General features: G+C 37.9%; 1 protein-coding gene across 10 annotated transcripts in view; it reads right to left on the bottom strand.

The window, feature by feature from the left end:
• The window catches only part of DGKB (diacylglycerol kinase beta), a 521,988-nt gene that overhangs the window by 292,797 nt on the left and 207,769 nt on the right, over positions 1-21,422 (bottom strand). For all 10 annotated transcript variants that reach the window (XM_048838274.2, XM_048838272.2, XM_075125825.1 and 7 more), the window contains one exon: positions 8,796-8,912. In XM_048838274.2, the coding sequence (XP_048694231.2) occupies positions 8,796-8,912 (117 nt within the window). The remainder of the gene's footprint in view (positions 1-8,795; positions 8,913-21,422) is intronic.

The raw sequence follows: 21,422 nt of genomic DNA, 5'->3' as shown, positions 1-21,422 counted from the left end.
AACAAGCTTAATGCAAACTCAGCCTGTGCTCCTGTAACTGTAATCCAGTTGAAATAATTCCACAATTTGCAATAATTCCCTTTTGACTGATTTTTTACAAATTTTGTCATTTATTATTCTCTCTCTGGCATACTGCTGTGCTGCCATTTTAAACATAAGTTCCACTGAAATCAATTCAGCCTTGGCACATATAAACTGTATAGCTAAATAAAGGATGTACACATCTGCTGATGCAAGAAACGAATAACTTTGATCTGAGAGAGCAGGTATATGCCATGGCAGACAAGCAATAAAGAAAACACAAGGTCTCAAGAAAGAAGTGTCTTTTTAAAACAAAGTAAAACTAGCATTCCCAGTCCTTTGGCGAATGTTTTCAGCCAAGTCTATAGGTGTGTCTGAACATAAACTATGTGAAATGTTGAACCAAAAGGTGATTTCACAAGATGATCCGTATTTTTTTTCATGTTACTAACCCTCACTAATTGAAATGGCATAAAACCAAGTATTTTTTGTAAAAAGTGTAGCAATCAGTACCAGTCAAAGATAGAAATACTAATATTGGAGAAGTGAATGCTCTCTATGTGCTTCCCCTCCCTCAGCTGGGGATGTAACATAATAGATATTGACAGGTTTCAGAGTAGCAGCCGTGTTAGTCTGTATTCGCAAAAAGAAAAGGAGTACTTGTGGCACCTCAGAGACTAACCAATTTATTTGAGCATAAGCTTTCGTGAGCTACAGCTTACTTCATCGGATGCATTCCAATGAAGTGAGCTGTAGCTCACGAAAGCTTATGCTCAAATAAATTTGTTAGTCTCTAAGGTGCCACAAGTACTCTATAATAGATATTGACATCAGTTTTTAGCTTAGAAGCAAAACTATCACCACCCTAGCAGACAATATAATTGCTTTGTACTTTCAGATATTATGAGGCACATCCTCAGCTGATGTAAATTATCATAGCTTGAGTGACATGAATGAATTTATGAATATATTCACCAGCTGAGGATCTGATCCTGTATCCCTTTTCAATCCATTAAGCAACAGTTTTACATTAAAGTTCTCAACACCATTTTATACAAACATTACATGAAAAAACACCTTAAATGAATATTAAGGTTGTAAAGTTGAGCACTCACAAATTAGCAAAAGCCAGAATTAAGAGTGTCCTTGCTCTCAGTTGTTATGCCTGATCCCCATGGCAAAGTCCTGCTCAGCTCCTGTAGCCCTGGGCTGGAGCATATTCAGTACAGATGGAATCTTCAGGGAGTTTATCTGCTAAACTCTAGCAAGTCTCCACTGAGTATGTGCAAACTGAGATTTTTCAGAGGTTTATAAATTGGCCGGATTAGGTTGATTTTTGATGGAGACAGCAAAAAGCACATAATTGAACAAAAAATTCAGTTTCTATATCAAAATTCAAGTGCTTGCTCCAAAGCACAGAGGCATTAGTAGTTCTCAATAAAATAACTACTATTTTTTTTAATGTTGTCAAAATAAAGTATTTCTCCTTAATCTCATTCTCTCTCAAACTTTTTCAGTGAAAACTTCCAAAATACTCAGTCTAGGACAGACATACGCCATGGAAAAATTCAGTTAAAGTTTGATAATGCAATAAGCAATTGAAAAAAAGTCTTAAAATGTAGTGTCATGCAATCTTACTGATAGACAGCACTACCAGTTCCACCTACAACTGTATACAGAGTGGTTCTGATTCTGATCTAATTTACACCAGGGTAAATCAGGAGTAAGTACAGTGAAGTCAATGGAGTTACCCAAGTGTAAAACCAATACAACACCAGAAGCAGGCCAAATATATCTATACAGAGTATGCACTGGATGTTTGTGCATCAGTATACTTTGGATATAAAATTGCAGGATATATTAAGGATTGTCATGTATTTATTTCTTATCTATAATTTTAATCAATTTTAGTTGTTTAGTCCAATTCCAATGATGTTTTTTCCTGTGAACTAAGTGTAAACCAATGATACTCATTGTGACAAAGATGGACTACCTATCTGAAATCCCTTAGGACTCAGGTTAATTAATGAGACTCATCTTAAGGTTACACATGATCTATTACTTCCTCTAATTAGAAATAATAATCCTGATCATTATGCTGGTTAACTAGAAAGAAGTAAGATTAATGTGCTTAACTATGATTAATAGTCTTCTCTAAGTAGCACAGATCCTCAATGCCACTGAGTTACCTGCACTTTCTTCTGTGATTATGTTTTTTTTTCTTGATACTTTTCTAAACAAAAAAATAAATCTCATAGATGCAATTATTTCCCTTTCAAAGCTTTTATATTTCAAAGTCCAACCATATTATCATAGGTAAAAGTTCTTGGACCATCTAAATAGCCTAATAATCAATTTCTATTCTATTCCATTCTGAAAAAAATAAGGTCTCTTTCAATTAATTTCTTACAGCTTTTCTAAATGACTTTTCTAAATAATGTAGACATTTCCAGATAATTCAAAATGCAACCTGAGATTTAGACTAAATTAGTGAACGTTTTCATGCCTTAATTTAATTTAAAGAAGGCCTTCCTGAAGTCATAGAACAGGTCACTCAAATTATCTGGGCCCAATCCTGCAACAGAAGTCTTGCCATTGTTTTCAATAGAAGACCAGACATCTCTTTACAATGAGGACCACACTACCAATCTCACAGAAATGTTGTGAGGATCTGTTAATGTTTATATAGTGTTTTGAGACTATAAAACAGTAAATAAGTGCCAATTATTAAGTTTTCTGATCCAAATATTTGTCTTCCAAGTTAAACTGCCTGAACACCTGTTTTGAGTAAATTACTGATGGCAGTTTATATATTTTATAGGGAGATGGCAACATTATAAAACAAAAATTTTGTCTTGGATTATTATTGATCCAACAAAGTATAAGCATTTGTTATTTTACTGTGTAATTAAGTAGTAAAAATACACATTAATCGTAACTACAAAAATTTAGCATCAGAGTGTCTTATACAGAAAATTAGGACACCAATATGAATGGACAATTTACTATATTTACTGAATTTATTAACCAAATCTGAGTCCTTATATAAATGTTGTTAGGAAGAACTATAAAATAAGTTCAAAAACTAAAACCCTCACAGATCTGGAGAATCTCACAGACCCATAGACTTTACAACCAAAAGAACCATCATGATCATCTAGTCTGACCTCCGACACACCACAGACCACAGAACCTCACCCATCCACCCTGTAATAAACCTATAACCTCTGCCTGAGTTACTGAAGTCTTCAAATCTTTATTTAATGACTTCAAGTTATAGAGTGCATCATTTACTCTGGTTCAAACCAGCGAGTGACCTGTGCCCCATGCTGCAGAGGAAAGTGAAAACCTCCCAGGGTCTCTGCCACTCTGACCTGGGAGAAAATTCTTTCCTGACTCCATATATGGCGACCAGTTAGACCCTGAGCAGATGGGTGAGACCCACCAGTCAGAAACCTGAGAAAGAATTCTCTGTACTAACTCAGAGCCCGCCCCATACTGTATTCTATCTCCAGCCATTGGAGGTATTTGCTAATAGCAGTCGTGGATGGACCATATGGCATTTTAGGCAAGCTCATCATCACCATCCCCTCCACAAACATACCAAGTTCACTATTGACACACATTAGGTTTTTGCCCCCACTACATCCCTTCAAAAGCTGTTCCAGAACTTCACTCCCCTGATGGTTAGAAACCTGTGTCTAATTTCAAACCTAAACATATTGATGGCCAGTTTATATCCATTTGCTTTTGTGCCAACATTGACCCTTAACTTAAATGACTCCGCTCCCTTCCTGGCGTTTATCCCTCTGATGTATTTATAGAGAGAAATCGTATCTCCCCTCAGCCTTTATTTTCTTAGGATAAAAAAGCCAAGCTCCTTAAATCTCCTCTCATAAGGTAGGTTCTCCATTTTCCTAGTCATCCTAGTAGCCCTTCCCTGCACCTGTTCCAGTTTGAATTCATCTTTCTTAAACACGGGAGACTAGAACTGCACACAGTATTCCAGACGAGGCTGTGACAGGTTGGACTCCTTAGGATGCCACCTGATGTGCTGACATACCACTGAGCCCAATTCTTATGCCAGTTTGGGCACCCTTTTTACCTGTCTTGCTGAGTCAGGCTATTAAGCCTCCTCCAGCACACACACAGGCAGGGCTACACCCAACTGCAGAATGAAACAGACATTGAGATCAGTTCTGGGAAGGCTCAACTTAAGGGGACTTGGCCCCAGCACACAGGTGTTCACCTCCGTTGGAGTGCAGACCCAAAGATATATTATAAAATCCGCCTCTTCCCTCCTCCCCCACCCAGTTAGAAATTACACAAACTGGGTTTAATAATAAACAAAACAAATTTTATTAACTATAAAAGGCAGATTTTAAGTGGTAAAAGGGGTAGCATACAGAACAGATCAGATTACTAAGCAAATGAAACCAAACACGCAAACTAAGCCAGTTTCACTAAAGAAATTGGTTACAAATAGTATTTCTCATCCTACATATTGTTGCAGGCAGATTACAGAAAGTCTTGAAAGGCAACTGCACTGGTCTCCCTCTTGAGACCTCAGGTATTATTACTCACAAGCTAGATGCTCTTCCAGCTTGGGTTCAACCCTTACAATTCTTGACAATAAATGGGCACGAATCAGACATCAAGCATTGTAACATTCAAAAACCAGTAGGCAAGCACTTCAATCTCCCTGGACACTCAATAACAGACTTAAAAGTAGCCATTCTTAACAGCAAAAAATTCCAAAAACAGACTCCAGTGAGAAACTGTAGAACTGGAATTAATTTGAAAATGTGACACCATCAAATTAGGCCTGAATAAAGTGGCTGGGTCACTACAAAAAGTAATTTCCCCTCTATTGATACTCACACCTTCTTGTCAACTATTGGGAATGGGTCACATCCACCCTGATTGAATTGGCCTCATTAGCACTGACCCCCCAATTCGTAAGGCAACTCCCATCTTTTCATGTGCTATGTATTTATACCTGCCTACTGTATTTTTCACTCCATGCATCTGATGAAGTGGGTTATAGCCCATGAAAGCTTATACCCAAATAAATTTGTTAGTCTCTAAGATGCCACAAGGTCTCCTCATTGTTTAAGCTCTTTCACAGTCCATTTTCTCTGCTAATGGCCCATTAGTCCTGTCTGGCTTTTCCACTGTTGTACCTGAAGGGCTAGTTGGGGTTGACTCCCAAAGTAACACACACAGGCATACAAACTGGATAATTACATTCAGTCAATCATAACCTTTCTAATGATATCTTACATGAGCCATCTTGCATAAACTATATCTCAGTTATGTCATATTCATATCATAAGCATATTTTCATAAAGAATATGGAGTGAAACATCACTGAGGCTAGGGCCTTTGTACAATGGTAATAACACTTCTCTACTGGAAATACCTCTCCTGATGCATCCGAGTATTTCATTAGCCTTTTTTCAGGCCCACATCATACTGGCAGTTCAGAGTCATCCTGTGATTGACAAGGTCTTTCTCCTGCTCTGTTACTTCCAACTGATATGTCCGAAGCTTGTCGCAAAAATTCTTATTGTTAATCCCTAAATGCATGACCTTGCATTTTGCACTAGTAAATTTCATCCCATTTCTACTCCAGTTTTAAATGTCATCCAAATAATCATGTGTGATATTCTCATCCTTTTCTGTATTGGTAACACCTTTGTTTGTGACATCTGCAAATTTTATTAGCACACTCCAACTTTTTGTGCCAAGGTCATTAATGAAAATGTTAAATAAGATTGGTTCCAAGACTGATCTCCACTAGTAGCCTCCATCCAGCCTGACAGTTCCCCTTTCAGTATGACCCATTGTAGTCTTCCCTTTAACCAGTTCCTTACCTACCTTTCGATTTGTATGTTTATCCCCACCTTCTCCAATTTAACTAATAATTTCCCATGTGGAACTGTATCAAATGCCTTACTAGAAATCCAAGTAGATTAGATCTAATGCATTTCCTTTGTCTAGAAAATCAGCTTATCTTCTAAAAAAAAGAGAGATTGGGGTTGTCCTGGCCTGACCTTTTGTAAGGTCATGTAAAACCATGTTGTATTTTATCCCAATTACCATTTACCTCTGTGTCCTTAACTACTTTCTCTTTCAACATTTGTTCCAAGATGTTGCATACAATTGAAGTCAAACTAATAGGACTGTAGTTTTCTGGATCGCTTTTTCTTCCTTTCTTAAATATAGGTACTATATTTGCAATTTTCAAGTCACAACCTCCGAGTTTACAGATTTATTAAAAATCCTTGCTATTGGATTTGCAATTTCATGTGCCAGTTCCTTTTTAATATTCTTGGATGAAGATTATCCAGGCCCCTGATTTGGTCCCATTAAGCTGTTTGACTTCCGCCTCAGGTGTAGTGATTTCTACTTCCATATCCTCATTCCCATTAGCCACTTGCTACTGCCCCCCCCCCAAAACTCCTCATTATTCTTATTAAAAACTGAGGCAAAGTATTCGGTTAGGTGTTGGACCATACCTATATTATCTTTAATCTCCACCCCACCCTCTGTCCATAGTGGTTCCACTTCTTTCCTTGTTTTCTTCCTATGGCTAAAGTACCTTTTATCGTTGGTTTTAATTTCCTTTGCAAAGTCCAACTCTGCTTGGCTTTTGGCAGTTCTCACTTTTCCCCTACACTTTCTGACCTCCAGTAAGTAGCTTTCCTTTATGATCCATCTCTTCTTCCATCCCTTGTAGGCTTTCTGCTTTCTCTTAATATTTTGTTTGAGAAGCTTGTTTATCCAGTTTGGTCTGCAACTCTTCCCTACAAATTTTTCCCCTTGCTTGGGATGAAGGCTCTAGACAGTTTCTGCAAGTTTGTCTTAAAGTAATTCCAAGCTTTGTCCACATTCAGTACCTTGACTTCAGTCCAGTTAACTTCCCTAATTCCCTTAATTTTTTTTTTAAATTGCCCTTTTAAAAGCAAGGCCCCTAATTGCAGATGTAATTTTAGCTTACAGTGCATTAAGTCATGATCACTCAAACCAAGGTTGCCCTTTAAGTAATTCTCGCTACTTACCAATACTAAATTTAAAATAGCATTCCCTCTTGTTGGTTCAGTGACTATTTGGTGAAGAAATCTGTTGGCTATCACATCCAGGAATATCTGGGCTCTATCATTATTAGTAGCACTTGTCCTCCAGTCTATATCTGGGATATTAAAGTCTCCCATGACCACACAATTTCCAGTAGTATTTATTTCATTAAAAATATTAAAGAAGTCTCTGTCCTTACCCAAATCAGATCCTGGAGGTCTGTAGCAGACCCCAAGCACTATATCCCACTGTTGCCTTTCTTCCCCAGAGTGATTTGACTCAAACAGATTTCATTATATCCCTTACACCAATTCTAATTTCTTTACAGTCTACCTCACCATTAGTATACAATACTACTCCACCATCTTTATCTCTGCAGCACATACCTGTCAGTACCTGTATTCCAGGTATGACTACTATTCCACTGTGTTTCCATTCGCCCTATAATATCTAGTTTTACTTCCTGCACCAGTAGTTCTAGTTCCCGCATTTTGTTACCCAGGTTCCTTACACTGGTGTATAGACATCACAGTTGTCTCTACTTGGCTTCACCCAGATTCCTTGCCCAAGTAGGTACAGTCATTTTACTGCCAACTGCTGCAGCATCACATGAGGAAAAAGGGGGACTTTGAAGTACACAGGATGATCCAAGCCATTTAAGACTTTAAAAGTTAAACCAGCACCTGAAACTGCACCTGAGTGCTTCTGAAAATTCCAATGGAAACACCCTAATGGGCTATTTGGGTCACGTAGATTCCAAGAAACAGCTTCCGGGCCAAACAAATAAGAAAAGTACTTTTCATCACTAGCACTAGCAGGGCATCCTAAAGTAGTAAAGAATCCAATAAATCCACCAAGCTTTGAATCTGTCTTACAAAATGCAGGCAAACTCCCTCAACCAAAGGCATAGATATCACTTTTGCCAAATCTTCTGGTTGTTTCCCTAACCTACTACTATAAACTCAGGCTCATATGGACAAAGCCTCAGGAATCTTGCCTTCAACCAAGCTTGAATCCTGGTAAGAAACAAGGTATTACTCTATTATTGTTCATATAGTTCCATATGGAGGATTCTCTGCTCCTTGAAGTCTTTAAACTATGATTAGAGGACTTCAATAGCACAGATATAGGTGTGAGGTTTTTTGCAGGAGTGGTGGGTGAAATTCTGTGGCCTGCCTTGTGCAGGAGGTCAGACTAGATGATCATAATGGTCCCTTCTGACCTAAATATATATGAATATGTGTGCATGGTGCTTTACAAAATAAATAAAAATGGAGTACCTTCACCATTTATCAGATTAATGGAAACACAGAACTTAGTGTTATCTACAAAGCATGGACAACATAAGCTGTACAATCAGCTGTTGAAGGGCCTGAATCATGCTTTGGCCCGTTACTGGTACATTTTTGTGGCTAAAAATAATTTAAGAGTTTCGGAAGTTCCACCAGTCTCATTCTAGAGAGCTGAGAACCAGGAGTGAGAATCCTGCACAGATGACATTCTTAGAGAAGGAAACATTTACATTATTGTAAGGTAAACTGTAGTATTTTCTAATACTTAGAAGTATTGGAAATATTCATATCGTACTGTAGGAAATGGTTCCTTTTTAAGGTTGCTCAGTGTGTTTTCTTCTCTTAATCTATAAATACCCATATAAAAAACAAAACAAAACAACAAACCCACAACAATCACACCTGAAGTCCTTGTCCATCTACAGTGACAGAATTTGCTCTTTGCATCTTAGTCCGTTCTCCCAATTTGTTCATTTGCTGGGGACAGCTCTTTTCCTTTTTCACAGTTGCCTGTCTTTCCTAGAAGAAAAGTATAAAAGGGCATTTTAACATGGAATACAAGTTTACTTTAGCTGACAAAGTGGAGCCGCGTACGAGCTTTTCCACTAGAGGCAAAGATTCAGATCTTACATTAGTGAAAATGAGACCTCAGTCAAGTCACTACGTGACGTTTGTCTACTTCACACAACATCTATTTATGTGCCTAGACGTGCCACAGAGGCTAGGCAATAGATAGATGACAACTGTCCAATCACAAAAGAAATGCAATGGTGTGAAAGATAATCTGATATTGTATTATCCCCATCTGCCAGGTCTAGGTTCTCTAACATGGAAGCTAATCACATAAATTCCTAATAATTTAAAATGAAATTCTTTAACAGATCACTAATCTCTATAAAACTGTTTCTGATGCAGGACAGACAGTTTTTTAAGAGCACTTTCATTGGGCACTGGCAAAATATACTCATACTTTCAGGTACTGTAATAAATTGACTATATAGATTTAAGAGAAATATTTTCTTTTAGAAAAGATACATTTTGTGGAATAGGGAAACAATATACAGAGAGCACAGCTAACCTACATCAGACTTCTAAGAGGTTGGCAACTTCTGATAATATTGATGCACAGGGCATATGGGTGTGTGAAAGACAGAGAAGATACAACTCTGTAGAAAGAGAAATACTGTGAGATTTGACAACCAGACTTTCAACTGTTATCAACTAGTTTCACCAAACTTTGCGATACCTTTAAAATTAAAAAGAGGGAGAATTCTACTTGTTCTCTGTATTATTCATTTATTACTCTATTTATAAAATAGATCCATCATGTCCTTTTTCACATGTCCACAAAATACAATGCAAAATTATATGGAAGATCTTGATTACGTAAAACCTGTATCCCCAATCCTGGGCTGTGCTCTATTAATTTTATATCACTCCAGACATACAAAGGGGCTTTAAACTAGCCAGGGGATTAGACTGGCACAGAACTACTTCAGCAGGAAACCACATGAAGGGCACTTTTGTGCCACTCCCCCACTCCCCCCAACTGTGCTCAATAAGCAATGTATTAAATGCCACAGCTTATGTTACATACTGGGGCAAATCAATCCCTGGAGTACTTGCAGCAAAGCCAATGGGGTTTCACTGCAATTATTTTATCCCATTCTTTCTAAAGAAGTTTAAACTAATTAGTAAGAGATTTTGACACAGATTCTCTGGCATAGCTGACAGGCATTCGACTTAGTACAATGCCTGAACAGAACTATTGCTATTGGGGTTTACTGGGGGGCAGCAGAGGCTTTATACTATCATTGTGTTCCCCAAATCAGGGTCTGGGCAGGGGTCATTCTTGCCCTGGCAGAAATTAATGCTCCTAGTTGCCTCTTGATGCCCTAAGTTGTACCTGGCTGCTTATGGCCACAAAGAGACCCTTTCAGCAGCCAGGGATTGCTGAAGGACAGTAGCACTCTGACCTCCAATAGGAGCCTACGGGTGTATAGCACAGAACAGATATGGCACTCTATACTTGCTGGATATTTTCCCTGCACAGTAAGAACCTTCAAGAAGACAGTTAAGTTGGTCTTTTGGATGCTTTTCACTTCTGTACCAGTACAATAGGATTATAGTGGGCTGGGAAGGGGCTCCCTGGACTGCCCCCCGCTTCCTCCCCCAGGTCCCACTGTCCATTCTTTACCCTCTAGCACTTGGGGAAGCTTTCTGAGGCAATTGCATAGGGATGAAGGATTGGCTCCTCCTCTTCCCTTCCCCTTGTGAGAAAGGAGGATCTGTCTGGAAAGAGGGCTAGTCTCTCAGACAGCCCCTGGATATCCAGCTCTAAGGGCTTAGTCTCCCAGAGTCTATTACCCCTTCATGGGGTTTACTTTCTACCCCTCTTCCTGGGACATATTGCTTTGCTGTCAATCAGAACGGTTTCCTACTCTGCTGGACTACCTCTGTTACCCTCAGTCTCTGGGTGGAGCAGCCTTCTTCCTGTTAACTACCCCTTCCAGTGGTAAATTCCTCCTTTTAATCTCCTGCTCCTGCAGACTGAACAAGCCTTCACGGTACATCTTGTTAGTGTGGAACATGCCCTGAAGAGCTTGTTAGTCTCCTCCATACCAGTGTGAGGACATGCCCCTTCACAGGGCCCAAGAATCTGGCATGTAACTTAGTTGTTTTAAATATCAAAGTACATGTAATGCTTAGTCAAGGGACAGATTAACAGTGTTGGCCAGGCATTGTACAAGCTTACCTGAACAGCGTTGGCAATGCATCTCAGCACTGATCTGCAAAACACACACATTCTCTGTGTTGCCCCGAGACTGTCAATAGTGCATGGCTTTTATGATTTTTACAAATTGGGACCAGGATGAGACAACCAATCGGATTTTCATTTTTTATCTAACACAAGAGTTAAACTCAGATATGCCTTGCACAAATCCACTGTGCCACTCACTCTAGTATTTTTAAATGGGGAATCTGGTAGTGCTATGAGCGAAGAGAGACGATTTCAAATATTAAAACAAATTCCGCACAACAAGAAACATTCTAAACAACTTTGGAAATAATTATTATCAGCAAGATTAATCACTCAAAAATTAATAAGAGCTACATGAAGAGAAAATACATGAGTTAAGTAGGATTTTGTAATACCTTGGTGCAAAAGATCAAATATGGCTATTGATGTTGAAGTATTTTCAAAGCTCAAATCATGTGTGGCTGATATACAAAAATGGTTTAAGGACAGAAGTCAGGGAATTGGGGAGAATTCAAACTCTAAACAGTGTCAGATTGAACAACACTGAAGATAAGGGAAAGGGGTAAAATCCAACATATAAAGGGGGAAATAATTTTAACAGAGAAAAAATAAATTATTTAAAAAATAGGTCTATTCCTAATATGTGCTGTTAAAAATCTCTTTTTACACCATGCTGTTTCTCAGAGAAGTAGTATTTTTACATTGCTGAGAATAGTCTTCACAAAAGCGATGTTTACCACAATACCCAAATCTGCTGTTATTGATCATTCACAAACTAGAAGCAGCAAGTGATGATTACCTCAAGCACAGTTGTTGTTGTTTTTTTTAATCCCAGCGTGAGACCCAGATAACAGCAAAGCCCCTCACTTGGCACTATGGCTGATGCTTCCATTTCCAGCAATATCCTTTATCCAGCTTGTATTACTTGTAGTCTGGTTTAGACAACAATTTGCCTAACTGAACAAGAAAGCTTCTCCTGCACAGTTATACTGTAAGATTTCTCCATACACTGGAAACAGAAAAATCCTACAGGCTTTAACAGAAATATAGGAGTTTCCTATAGCATATCTATACCCTATAGAGTATAACTGAAAAATTATATTCCTGCTATAGAATTCCATTAGATGTTATGAAAATCTACAGAACAGACATTATCTACTATAATCTATTGTTTTACAGGGATTTCTAAAAATGTATATTTATTCTGTATTAACTTCTACAGGACTTTCCCCAAGGGACTGCCGCAGTGAATCTAATGCCTGCTTCAAAAATGGTGTTGCAATACATCCATCAATCCCAACTGCAACTCTAAACATCTCAAATGTACAGAACCGAAACAGTGTTTCTGTATTATGAGGCACCTGCTGTCACTTTTCCAACAGATGGCGGGGTCACGTTGCTGGGGCAGGGATGGAGTGGCAGAACCAGAGTTAATGGAGTGTTGCAGTGTGCTTTGGATCATGAATTGCCTTATTTTGGTCTGGCACATACACTAGCCTATACTCAGCAATATCTGTACTTCCTGCCATCTATCTTAGGTACATATAGGACACCAGAGTATGTCATGGGCGGGCCAGAAGAGTGTCCTCTCTGTAATGTTTTGAAGGGGCAGATAAGGGACTGTCCACCTTCTATTCCACACTCCTGCTGCTAGGCACAGGTTTTTTACGTGCATTGCACCAACAAGGATCTGGCCCATAGTACAGATACATGTATACTATGATCGACATCTTGACTGTTTACTGTATATTTGCATTAATACAAATACAGAAAGAAATTTACATTTTGTGGCCAAAAAATCTTCTCTCAGATTCTCTAGCACTGATGTTTTGTATACTTCTATCGAAGAAAATCTAAATGAAGGTTCCTTTCTAATTACAATTAAAAGGGGAAAGTTTTCAAGAATTGGGATGTTACTATGATATCCAAGGTTTTATCAGAAACTAAAAATGGCAATTTAAAGAGATAATAACAATTTAATAAAAACATTTCTGAACAATGGTGCACAACTTCTAAATTAATGTTAGGCAAAGCCGATGCTTAAAATAAATGAACTTGCAAAATGCAGACATTTATTTTCAAGATGGGAGACATTTATACTAGAACTATGTTCTATTCAATGATTTTTTTTTATTGCATGAATGATGTAGCTGTAAATTATTTTGTCTGATGGACATGGGTGAAGTTGAGTGAGAGTTACTCAATGTAGCACTTTGAAAAGTTAATGTACATTTTGATGGCTTACAGAATGAAATTGTTCTGCTCTTCTGTCCATTCTTCAGGTTGATAACATTCAAAACAACCCTTGTTACACCAAGTGAGTATTCTAATTCTACACATTTTCCCATCTTTCATACCCCTTTTTCTCCCCCTCACATTTCCCACTTTGTCACACTATCCCTTGGCTGTTAGATAGGATGGAACTTGGATCACTCAATATCACTCCAGGGAGTCACTGTTGAGTACTATGAAGCACTGCCTCCAGATAAGAGAGAAAGAACCTGAAAACTGAAATAGGGCTTTTCAACTGACCTCCACCACAAAATGTAGACCTCCACCACAAAACCACTAGGCCAGCCCCAAAATGCACTTTATCGCAAGAAGAATGTTGCAATATCAAGATCCTTTTACACTTATGTATATGTGGACACCTCTATGTTACACACCTCAGGGATTGAAACTCCTAAAGTGGGTAGTCTCTGTTGGAAAAAAAAAAATTCCGCTAAAACATTAGAACAATAGGAGGGGGGAGGGGAAATCCACTAAAAGGAACATTACAACAGTCATGCAGAACAATTAAGTGAGCTGCTTTATTCCTATTTCTGACACTCTTGAACAAAAGTATATTCTCACAGCATTATGGCTACCACATCACAATTCATATTTCTGAGAATGAGACTGAGAACACTTGGTTATAGATTCAGAGAAAGAATGTGGAAAGATTGTCTGTGTTGCCCAAAATAGTTTAAAGAGACACCTTTTGCTTCTTGTAAATATATATATATATATATATATATATATATATATATATATATATATTGGTCCTTTGAATCCTAGTCCAAAGCCAGGAGCTTCTGACAAAAGATCTTTTTCTACTGATTGGTTAATACAGTGTGCATGTACAGAAAGAATTTCTATTTTCTGTTGATAGGCAAAGGTATACACTACTACACCTTTTAAAAAATGAAATTGTGACATTCACAAGTACAGCTCTGTTTACTCCCACTAGGGTGTGCAATAAACTGTATTGAAGGCACCTGATCGAACTAATAGATACATGGGCATCTGGTCTTCATGAATCTCCACGAGCAGACCATCATTCAGCAAAAGCTGTCTCTGTGCCATAAGCATCTTGGAACTCAGACTAAGAAGGGTCAAGGAAACCTGAGTTACCCATTTATTGTGAGAGCGGTTTTATTACAAGTTTTTCAATAATATTACACAAATATTGAATGAAAGTAAGAACAGATCAAACATGGGAGAGATTGTTGACATCCACATCGACATATTTTTTAAAAGCAGGCTGCTCTAATCTTGCACCAGCTGCCCTCATTCCCAAGGGGCTATGCCAGCAGCCCAGGATCAACCAGGTACATGGACATTTTGGCCAAACCTCTTTGCCTTAGTTATATGCCTGCACTGAAGGCCAAGAGAGGGGACAGCCTCAGAGCTGCTGTGGAGGCTCTCTCTATGCCTCCCAAGGTTTCTGTCAGCTGTCTGGTTACATTAGATATAAGACTGCTTTGCCACAGGAGAGTACCACAAAGCAGCTGGGCTGTACCGGTGAATATAACCCAAAAATAGCACAGGTAAGTTGTTTAGAACTTTTTCTCTATTAATTACTCTTTCCCTTGTACTGTATTTTGTGAGCTATTTTGAGAACAAGGGTATATTTGTGCAGAATATGGAGCCTGATATTTTTGTTAAACATTTAGATATCAAATTAAAAATATAAAAGAATCCTACTAAGATCACAAACAGATTTTTTTTTCTGTGTTCACATTTCTGGATCACTGGTGCACTTCTTGAGCAACTGAAGACAGCTGGCCTTTGATCTCACAACTCACAGTGCACTCAAAGAATCAACAGTAAGGCCCAAGACAGCATGGCTTATTACTTACATTTAAAACCTAACATAAATGTATACCACAGTAGCTAATAATACGTGATCCTCTAAGAAAGAAGATACAAACAGAAAAAGTCGATTTAAGATAAACGTGTATTAAAGTCCAATGGAAGATGATCTAAGAAACAAATTTAAGAATGGATAACAGTGATGGGGTGGGAAGGCAGCAAGGTATAATTCAAAATGATTGAATGTCTGCCATTTCAGTTTATCAGCATCTTATTCATTTTAACATCGAACTGTGTTTGCAATACAGATAATTAGTTGGAAAGATACATTCTTTCCTCCAGGGCAATTATTAATTTCAATCTGACTTCAAAGAAATGGAAAAGCTTTTGCTGTAGATAAGAACACCATTGTATTTCGACTGTTTTAGATTTGCAGAGAACTGAATCTGAAATTTGATACAATGTGTTTGAGGAAAATACCTCTCTCTCTGATTTAATCTCACGGTTTCATTATATGGTGTGCAACACTATTGTATAAATTTTGCAGTGCAAGGACATACATTAGTAAGCATTATTTGTGTAAATGAAAGTTACTTAAATAGGGTGAAATTTACCCCTGTGCAGAAGCCTTAAACAAGCCCTATGAACCACTTACAATCTTTTTTGAGGGTTTAAATGGTGCATAGGCCTTGAGCTGACTCTCTGCACAAGAGTGAATTTCACCCATACACTGTACACGAGAAGAACAGATGAATAGTCTTAAGGTTAAGGCACAGGAATAGGATCCAGGAGAACTAATTCCCAACTCTGTTACACATTTCCTGTCATGCCATTGCCAGGTCACTTACCTTTCCTATGCATCATAAAGCTTGCTTTTATAATGTGTATTTTCACCAGATGAAAAACAATCTGAATTAATTTATGCAACAGAATGCAAGATAGTGTGATGTATTCGAAGGTTTCTATTGCAATAACTTTTAGGAGTGACCAAATCACTCAGGAATGGCCCAACAATGACTTAGGCAGATAATCCTAACTACTGGCAATAAACCCCCACACCACCAAATGCTGACTTTATGGTCTATTTTATCCATTTTATTTCTTTCACTTTTTGATAAATCTTAATGTCACTCCACTTTCTCTTTCTGAAATTGAGTAGTTACTATGGAAACAATGACGTGTGGAGTTTCATAATATACCCAATGTAAAGTCAATGTACATAATGGTTTACAATGTGTACCTTGATTTGTAAATACAAAGTTTGGATTATGGTTTTTAAGATCACTTATGTGGATTGAAGTAATTATATGCAATAACTCCAATGAAGTTTCACCGGAGTGAAAGTGGTAAGTGACAGTAGAATCAGACTCATTATGTATTAATCATATTATGCGATTTGGTTGGTTTGTTGTTACACAAAGGAACATATATGATTTAGAGTGGATAGAGAGGAAAATCGAATTGTTCTATTACTTGTTTACACTGACAGAAAGAATAGTGTGGTTGTGCACTGAAAAAATGAAACAAAGAGAGAGAAGGCACCAAAAGGGAGAAGCCAAGATGTCAGGCAGCCTTACTCCTTTTTCGCTTCGTATAACAAGCCATACTGCAAAGAGAGGGCAGCTTTTCTTTCTTCTTGGAGATTCACTCATCCCATACTAATACTCCATTTCTAACCTGGTTATAGTCTAATTCTATACTCATGCTAGGCTAGGATTCAATTGAGTTAAAGACTTTTAAACTCACTGCCAGTCAACTTTATCATGAACTTTCATTATGTGCATGTAATTAATTGGGTCCAATGAACAATATCAGCACTGAGTTATAGACTTTTCCCCCCACCATATAATTAGAATATAATTACCCACAGGATATCAGAATGATGCAAAACCTTTCCTCTAAATGTGCCCTCATTAGGAAACAAGTCTCAATGTACATTTATTCAATCAGTGTGAATTAATTAAAACGTTACTGAAATAAAAGAGGGTAGCAATAAAGTGTATCTGACATCTATTAAAAGACTATCACTTGAGATCTGCATGCACAGTTTATAACTAAACTCATTTAAGTCAAGCAAGAAACTTCACCATAAAATATACAATATGTACAATAAACTGGAACTGTGAATATGGCCCATTTTAATGTAGACAAAATATGTCTTATTAAAACATGTAAAAATTACCGATGAGCCATGTACAAAGTGCTGGATCTTTGTATGATATGGAAGCATGCAAAGTTTGTGTGTATCTATACAGTTGTTTTAAAGAATACACAGTGGCAATTCCCCCAAAGTGTGTGTTTCCCACATTTTTCAGCTGAAAGTTTTGCCTACTGAATGTATACACAGACTCTGGTAGGCCTCGTTTTTAACATTTTGAAAGATACTTCATGTCTGGATGGGAGATTTGAATTTAATATGTCCCCAAACCCTGCTTCTTTAACTGTCTGTTAGAGTCACCTGTTAGAGGTGACAGTCTTGCATTCTCTTTGGGAGTAAGTACTTTTTTTGTTTGTTTACATATTTAACAATCTTAACATTTTACTGTTACTCAGAATTGGAGGTTTTATGAACCTATAAAGTAAATGTTATACCAGAGTCAGGTCATGATTCTGAAAGGTATTCTCCACGAGTGGCTCATCAGCTTGATGGTAGCTCCTCCAAAATCAGTGAGGTTATATGTAGGTACAGAGGTCTGCCCATGTATTGCAACTTGCAGGGTTGAGGCCACAGACTGTAACCCCTTTTGCAATAATAAATGGAGGGCTATGATGTATTACAAAGGACATAATTCACATTAATGAACATACATACATCATACGGAAAGTTTGTAAAATGGCCTGGGTGAAATCTGTGATCCGATTTGCTGATTTCCTAATATGTAAAAAATAAAAAAGCAAACTGTATTATTTTGAATGCAAAAGAGTGTTATTTTATACTGATGTAATTCACAAACAGCAAATGGATTTATATCAAACTTTCACAAACACCTAATTTCTGTGCTGAGAACAAGCATAAGAAATTTAAGACCAAAGGACAGTAGATGAAAAGAGTCACAAGTGACCTAAAATAAGGAGTTTAACATGTCATGTCAATCTTGTATATAGTGGTGCTCACACAGCACAGGGCAAGATTTTATTTACTGTAATATCAATTATTAGAAGTTTTATCATCTTAGCTGCTGCCTGTTTCCATCTCTTCCAGCAGGCTGGTGATGTTCAATCCATGTAACATATCTGGATAGTTTGCCCCCTTTCGACTCTACCACCTCTTCCCCATTTTGTAGTTGTATATTTGATTTTTAGCTCCTAAGTGAAGTACTTTGCACTTGTCTTTACTGAATTTCATCTTGTACATTTCAGACTAATTCTCCAATTTTCAAGGTCATTTTGAAAGCTAATCTTGTCCTTTAAAGTGCTTTCTACCCCCTCCCGGATGCTGTTATCCACCAATTTTATAAACATACGCTCCACTCCATTATCCAAGTCACTAATGAAAATATTGAATAGTGCCATACCCAGGACTCACCCTGTGGAAATCCAATAGATACAATCTCCCAGTTTGACAGCAAACTGCTGATAACTATTCTTTGAATAGGACCTTTCAACCAGTTATGCACCTACCTTATACTGTAGTAATTTTATCAAGACCACATTTCCCTAGTTTGCTTATGACAGTGTCATGTGGGACAGTGTCAATGGCAATAACAAAACTGTACGATTGCTAAAAAGGCACATGGGTAAAGGGAATGACCTCTAAGAGAGAAGGAATATTCCAGGAGTGCCAGTTTGAGGTTCAAGAACCCAGGTGTTTAACTCTCTCTAGGGACCAATATACTGCTACCTTGAAATGAGGGTGATGCAAGGCTTCTCTCTTTCTCAGCCACTAGGGCTTCTGGAATTTGTAGGCCTTCCCAGACAGACATGGTAGCAAAGGGGACCGGATACAAACTGCCTCATTCCCTCAAAAAGGACATATTGTGGAAGAGTCTGACCTGCTGGCAGTCTTTCCAAGAGACAAAGAAACTGTCTGTCCGCTTTGAACTTTGACTACCAGATACCAATACCCAGGAGGGAGGGGCTATTTTCTTTATATGAACTTGATGCACGAGTTTTCAGTTTGTTTGGTCTTTACCACCAGACCTCTAGGGAGAATCTGGGTTCACTGGAGGAAGGCCAAGGAAAATGAAACCTCCAAGTCATGGATGATATTGGATGATCTCCATGGGCATGGCCTTCAACAAACAGCAACCTATTATGATGTTTATTTGCTTTTTCTTTTTATGACACACTAAACTTCTACTTACAAGCAATAATGCAAAAAACTGCTTTCTCTAGTGATTAGTGATACACTACTTTGGTATCAGATAAGAGATCCTCCCTATTCCTAGTACATAATGTACTGTCTCTGAAATGCAACATTTCTACTGATGAACAAATGAATATGTTTACTACTGCACACTTAGAGGATGATGCCCCTATGGTTCTTCCTGCACGCAGGTATTCACTGCTTTGCTGCAGTTATTGATAGAGCTGGTTTCATATTCACTGAAGTATTACATTCATCAAGAGCAATCTCCACAACAAAGGAAGTGGGAGAAACCAATTTTAAAAATTGCCAAGACAAACACCACATGCACTGTAATCAATCATATCCAGGAGGAATTCCTGTTATCCAGGTCAGCGATGTTCAATCTGTAATGTGAGTGTACATAGTGCTGTATTATTCCACATTTTTGGAAGGATCAGCTGGATGACCAAACACACTGCATTGTAGAGCAGCAAAGTTTCAGTGAAACACACTGCATCAAAGGCAACCACCTCCTTCTCATGACAATGTACATGGCCAGTACTGCAATGCACTGTCCAAATTAATTTACCAGTATGTAGTCTGAGTCAGATCTGTTTACTCTAGGTCAGAAATATTTCTCAGTACTTTTACTCCTTTTAAATTTGCAGATTCAAAAAAAGCTATGCAAGGATGAACTAGGTTTACATATCAACAGAACTGCTAACTAAATTTCAACTGCAGGACAAAAGTCTGCCTCCTTTGCACTTGCAAAAGAACATGGAAAAATTGAGTTGCACAAATGTAACCAAAGGTAAAATTTCACATGCAGAAGTTTTATTATTGGTGAGGATGCATAAGTAGTATGTATTATTTATTATTATCGGAAATCCAAGTTGGCTTTCAGATCTCAGGCTGAGTTTGCAATAGTGGTGTTTTAGAAAACAAAAAGAAAAATATCTTTCTACAAAAAAACGTGCATAATCTGCAGTCAGCAAAACACGATCATAAAATCATAGAATATCAGGGTTGGAAGGGACCTCAAGAGGTCATCTAGTCCAACCCCCTGCTCAAAGCAGGACCAATCCCCAACTAAATCATCCCAGCCAGGGTTTTGTCAAGCCTGACCTTAAAAACCTCAAAGGAAGGAGATAGCACCAACTCCCTGGGTAACCCATTCCAGTACTTCACCACCCTCTTAGTGAAAGAGTTTTGCCTAATATCAAACCTAAACCTCCCCCCACTGCAACTTGAGACCATTACTCCTTGTTCTGTCATCTGCTACCACTGAGAACAGTCTAGATCCATCCTCTTTGGAACCCCCTTTCAGGTAGTTGAAAGCAGCTATCAAATCCGCCCTCATTCTTCTCTTCTGCAGACTCAACAATCCCAGTTCCCTCAGCCTCTCCTCATAAATCATGGGTTCCAGTCCCCTAACCATTTTTGTTGCCCTCCGCTGGGCACAGAAATCTAAACATCATTACAGATAATCTAGGAAACTACCATTTTGCAATTTAAATTACTAACACCAGCTTGACATAGCTTTAACTCCAGTGTCTGCAATAGAGTGATTCTTGATTTACATAGGTGCAGGGTGAGACTCAGGCATTAACAAACAAATGGCAAAAAGAGAAAACAGATAATTTACCAATCATTACAGAATATTTAATAAGCAGAAACATTTTTAAGAAAAAGTTTAGAAAGCCACTTTTCCTAATTTTTCTGACTACTGTATATTTTCTCAAATTCAATCATTACTTTTTTGTTATGAAATGTATTTAAAATGAAATGTCCAAGTATACCACATCTGTTATTACCATTAACATGATGATGCTGTGACTTTCATAAACACAAAAACCCAATTTAATGTATTAATACAGACATTAATTTTGAAGGTCTCTTTCACATG

The sequence above is a fragment of the Caretta caretta genome, chromosome 2 (genome assembly GCF_965140235.1).
Source record: "Caretta caretta isolate rCarCar2 chromosome 2, rCarCar1.hap1, whole genome shotgun sequence".
NCBI lineage: Eukaryota > Metazoa > Chordata > Testudines > Cheloniidae > Caretta > Caretta caretta.
Note: the sequence above shows the minus strand (reverse complement) of the source record. Positions and strands in the feature narration are given on the sequence as shown.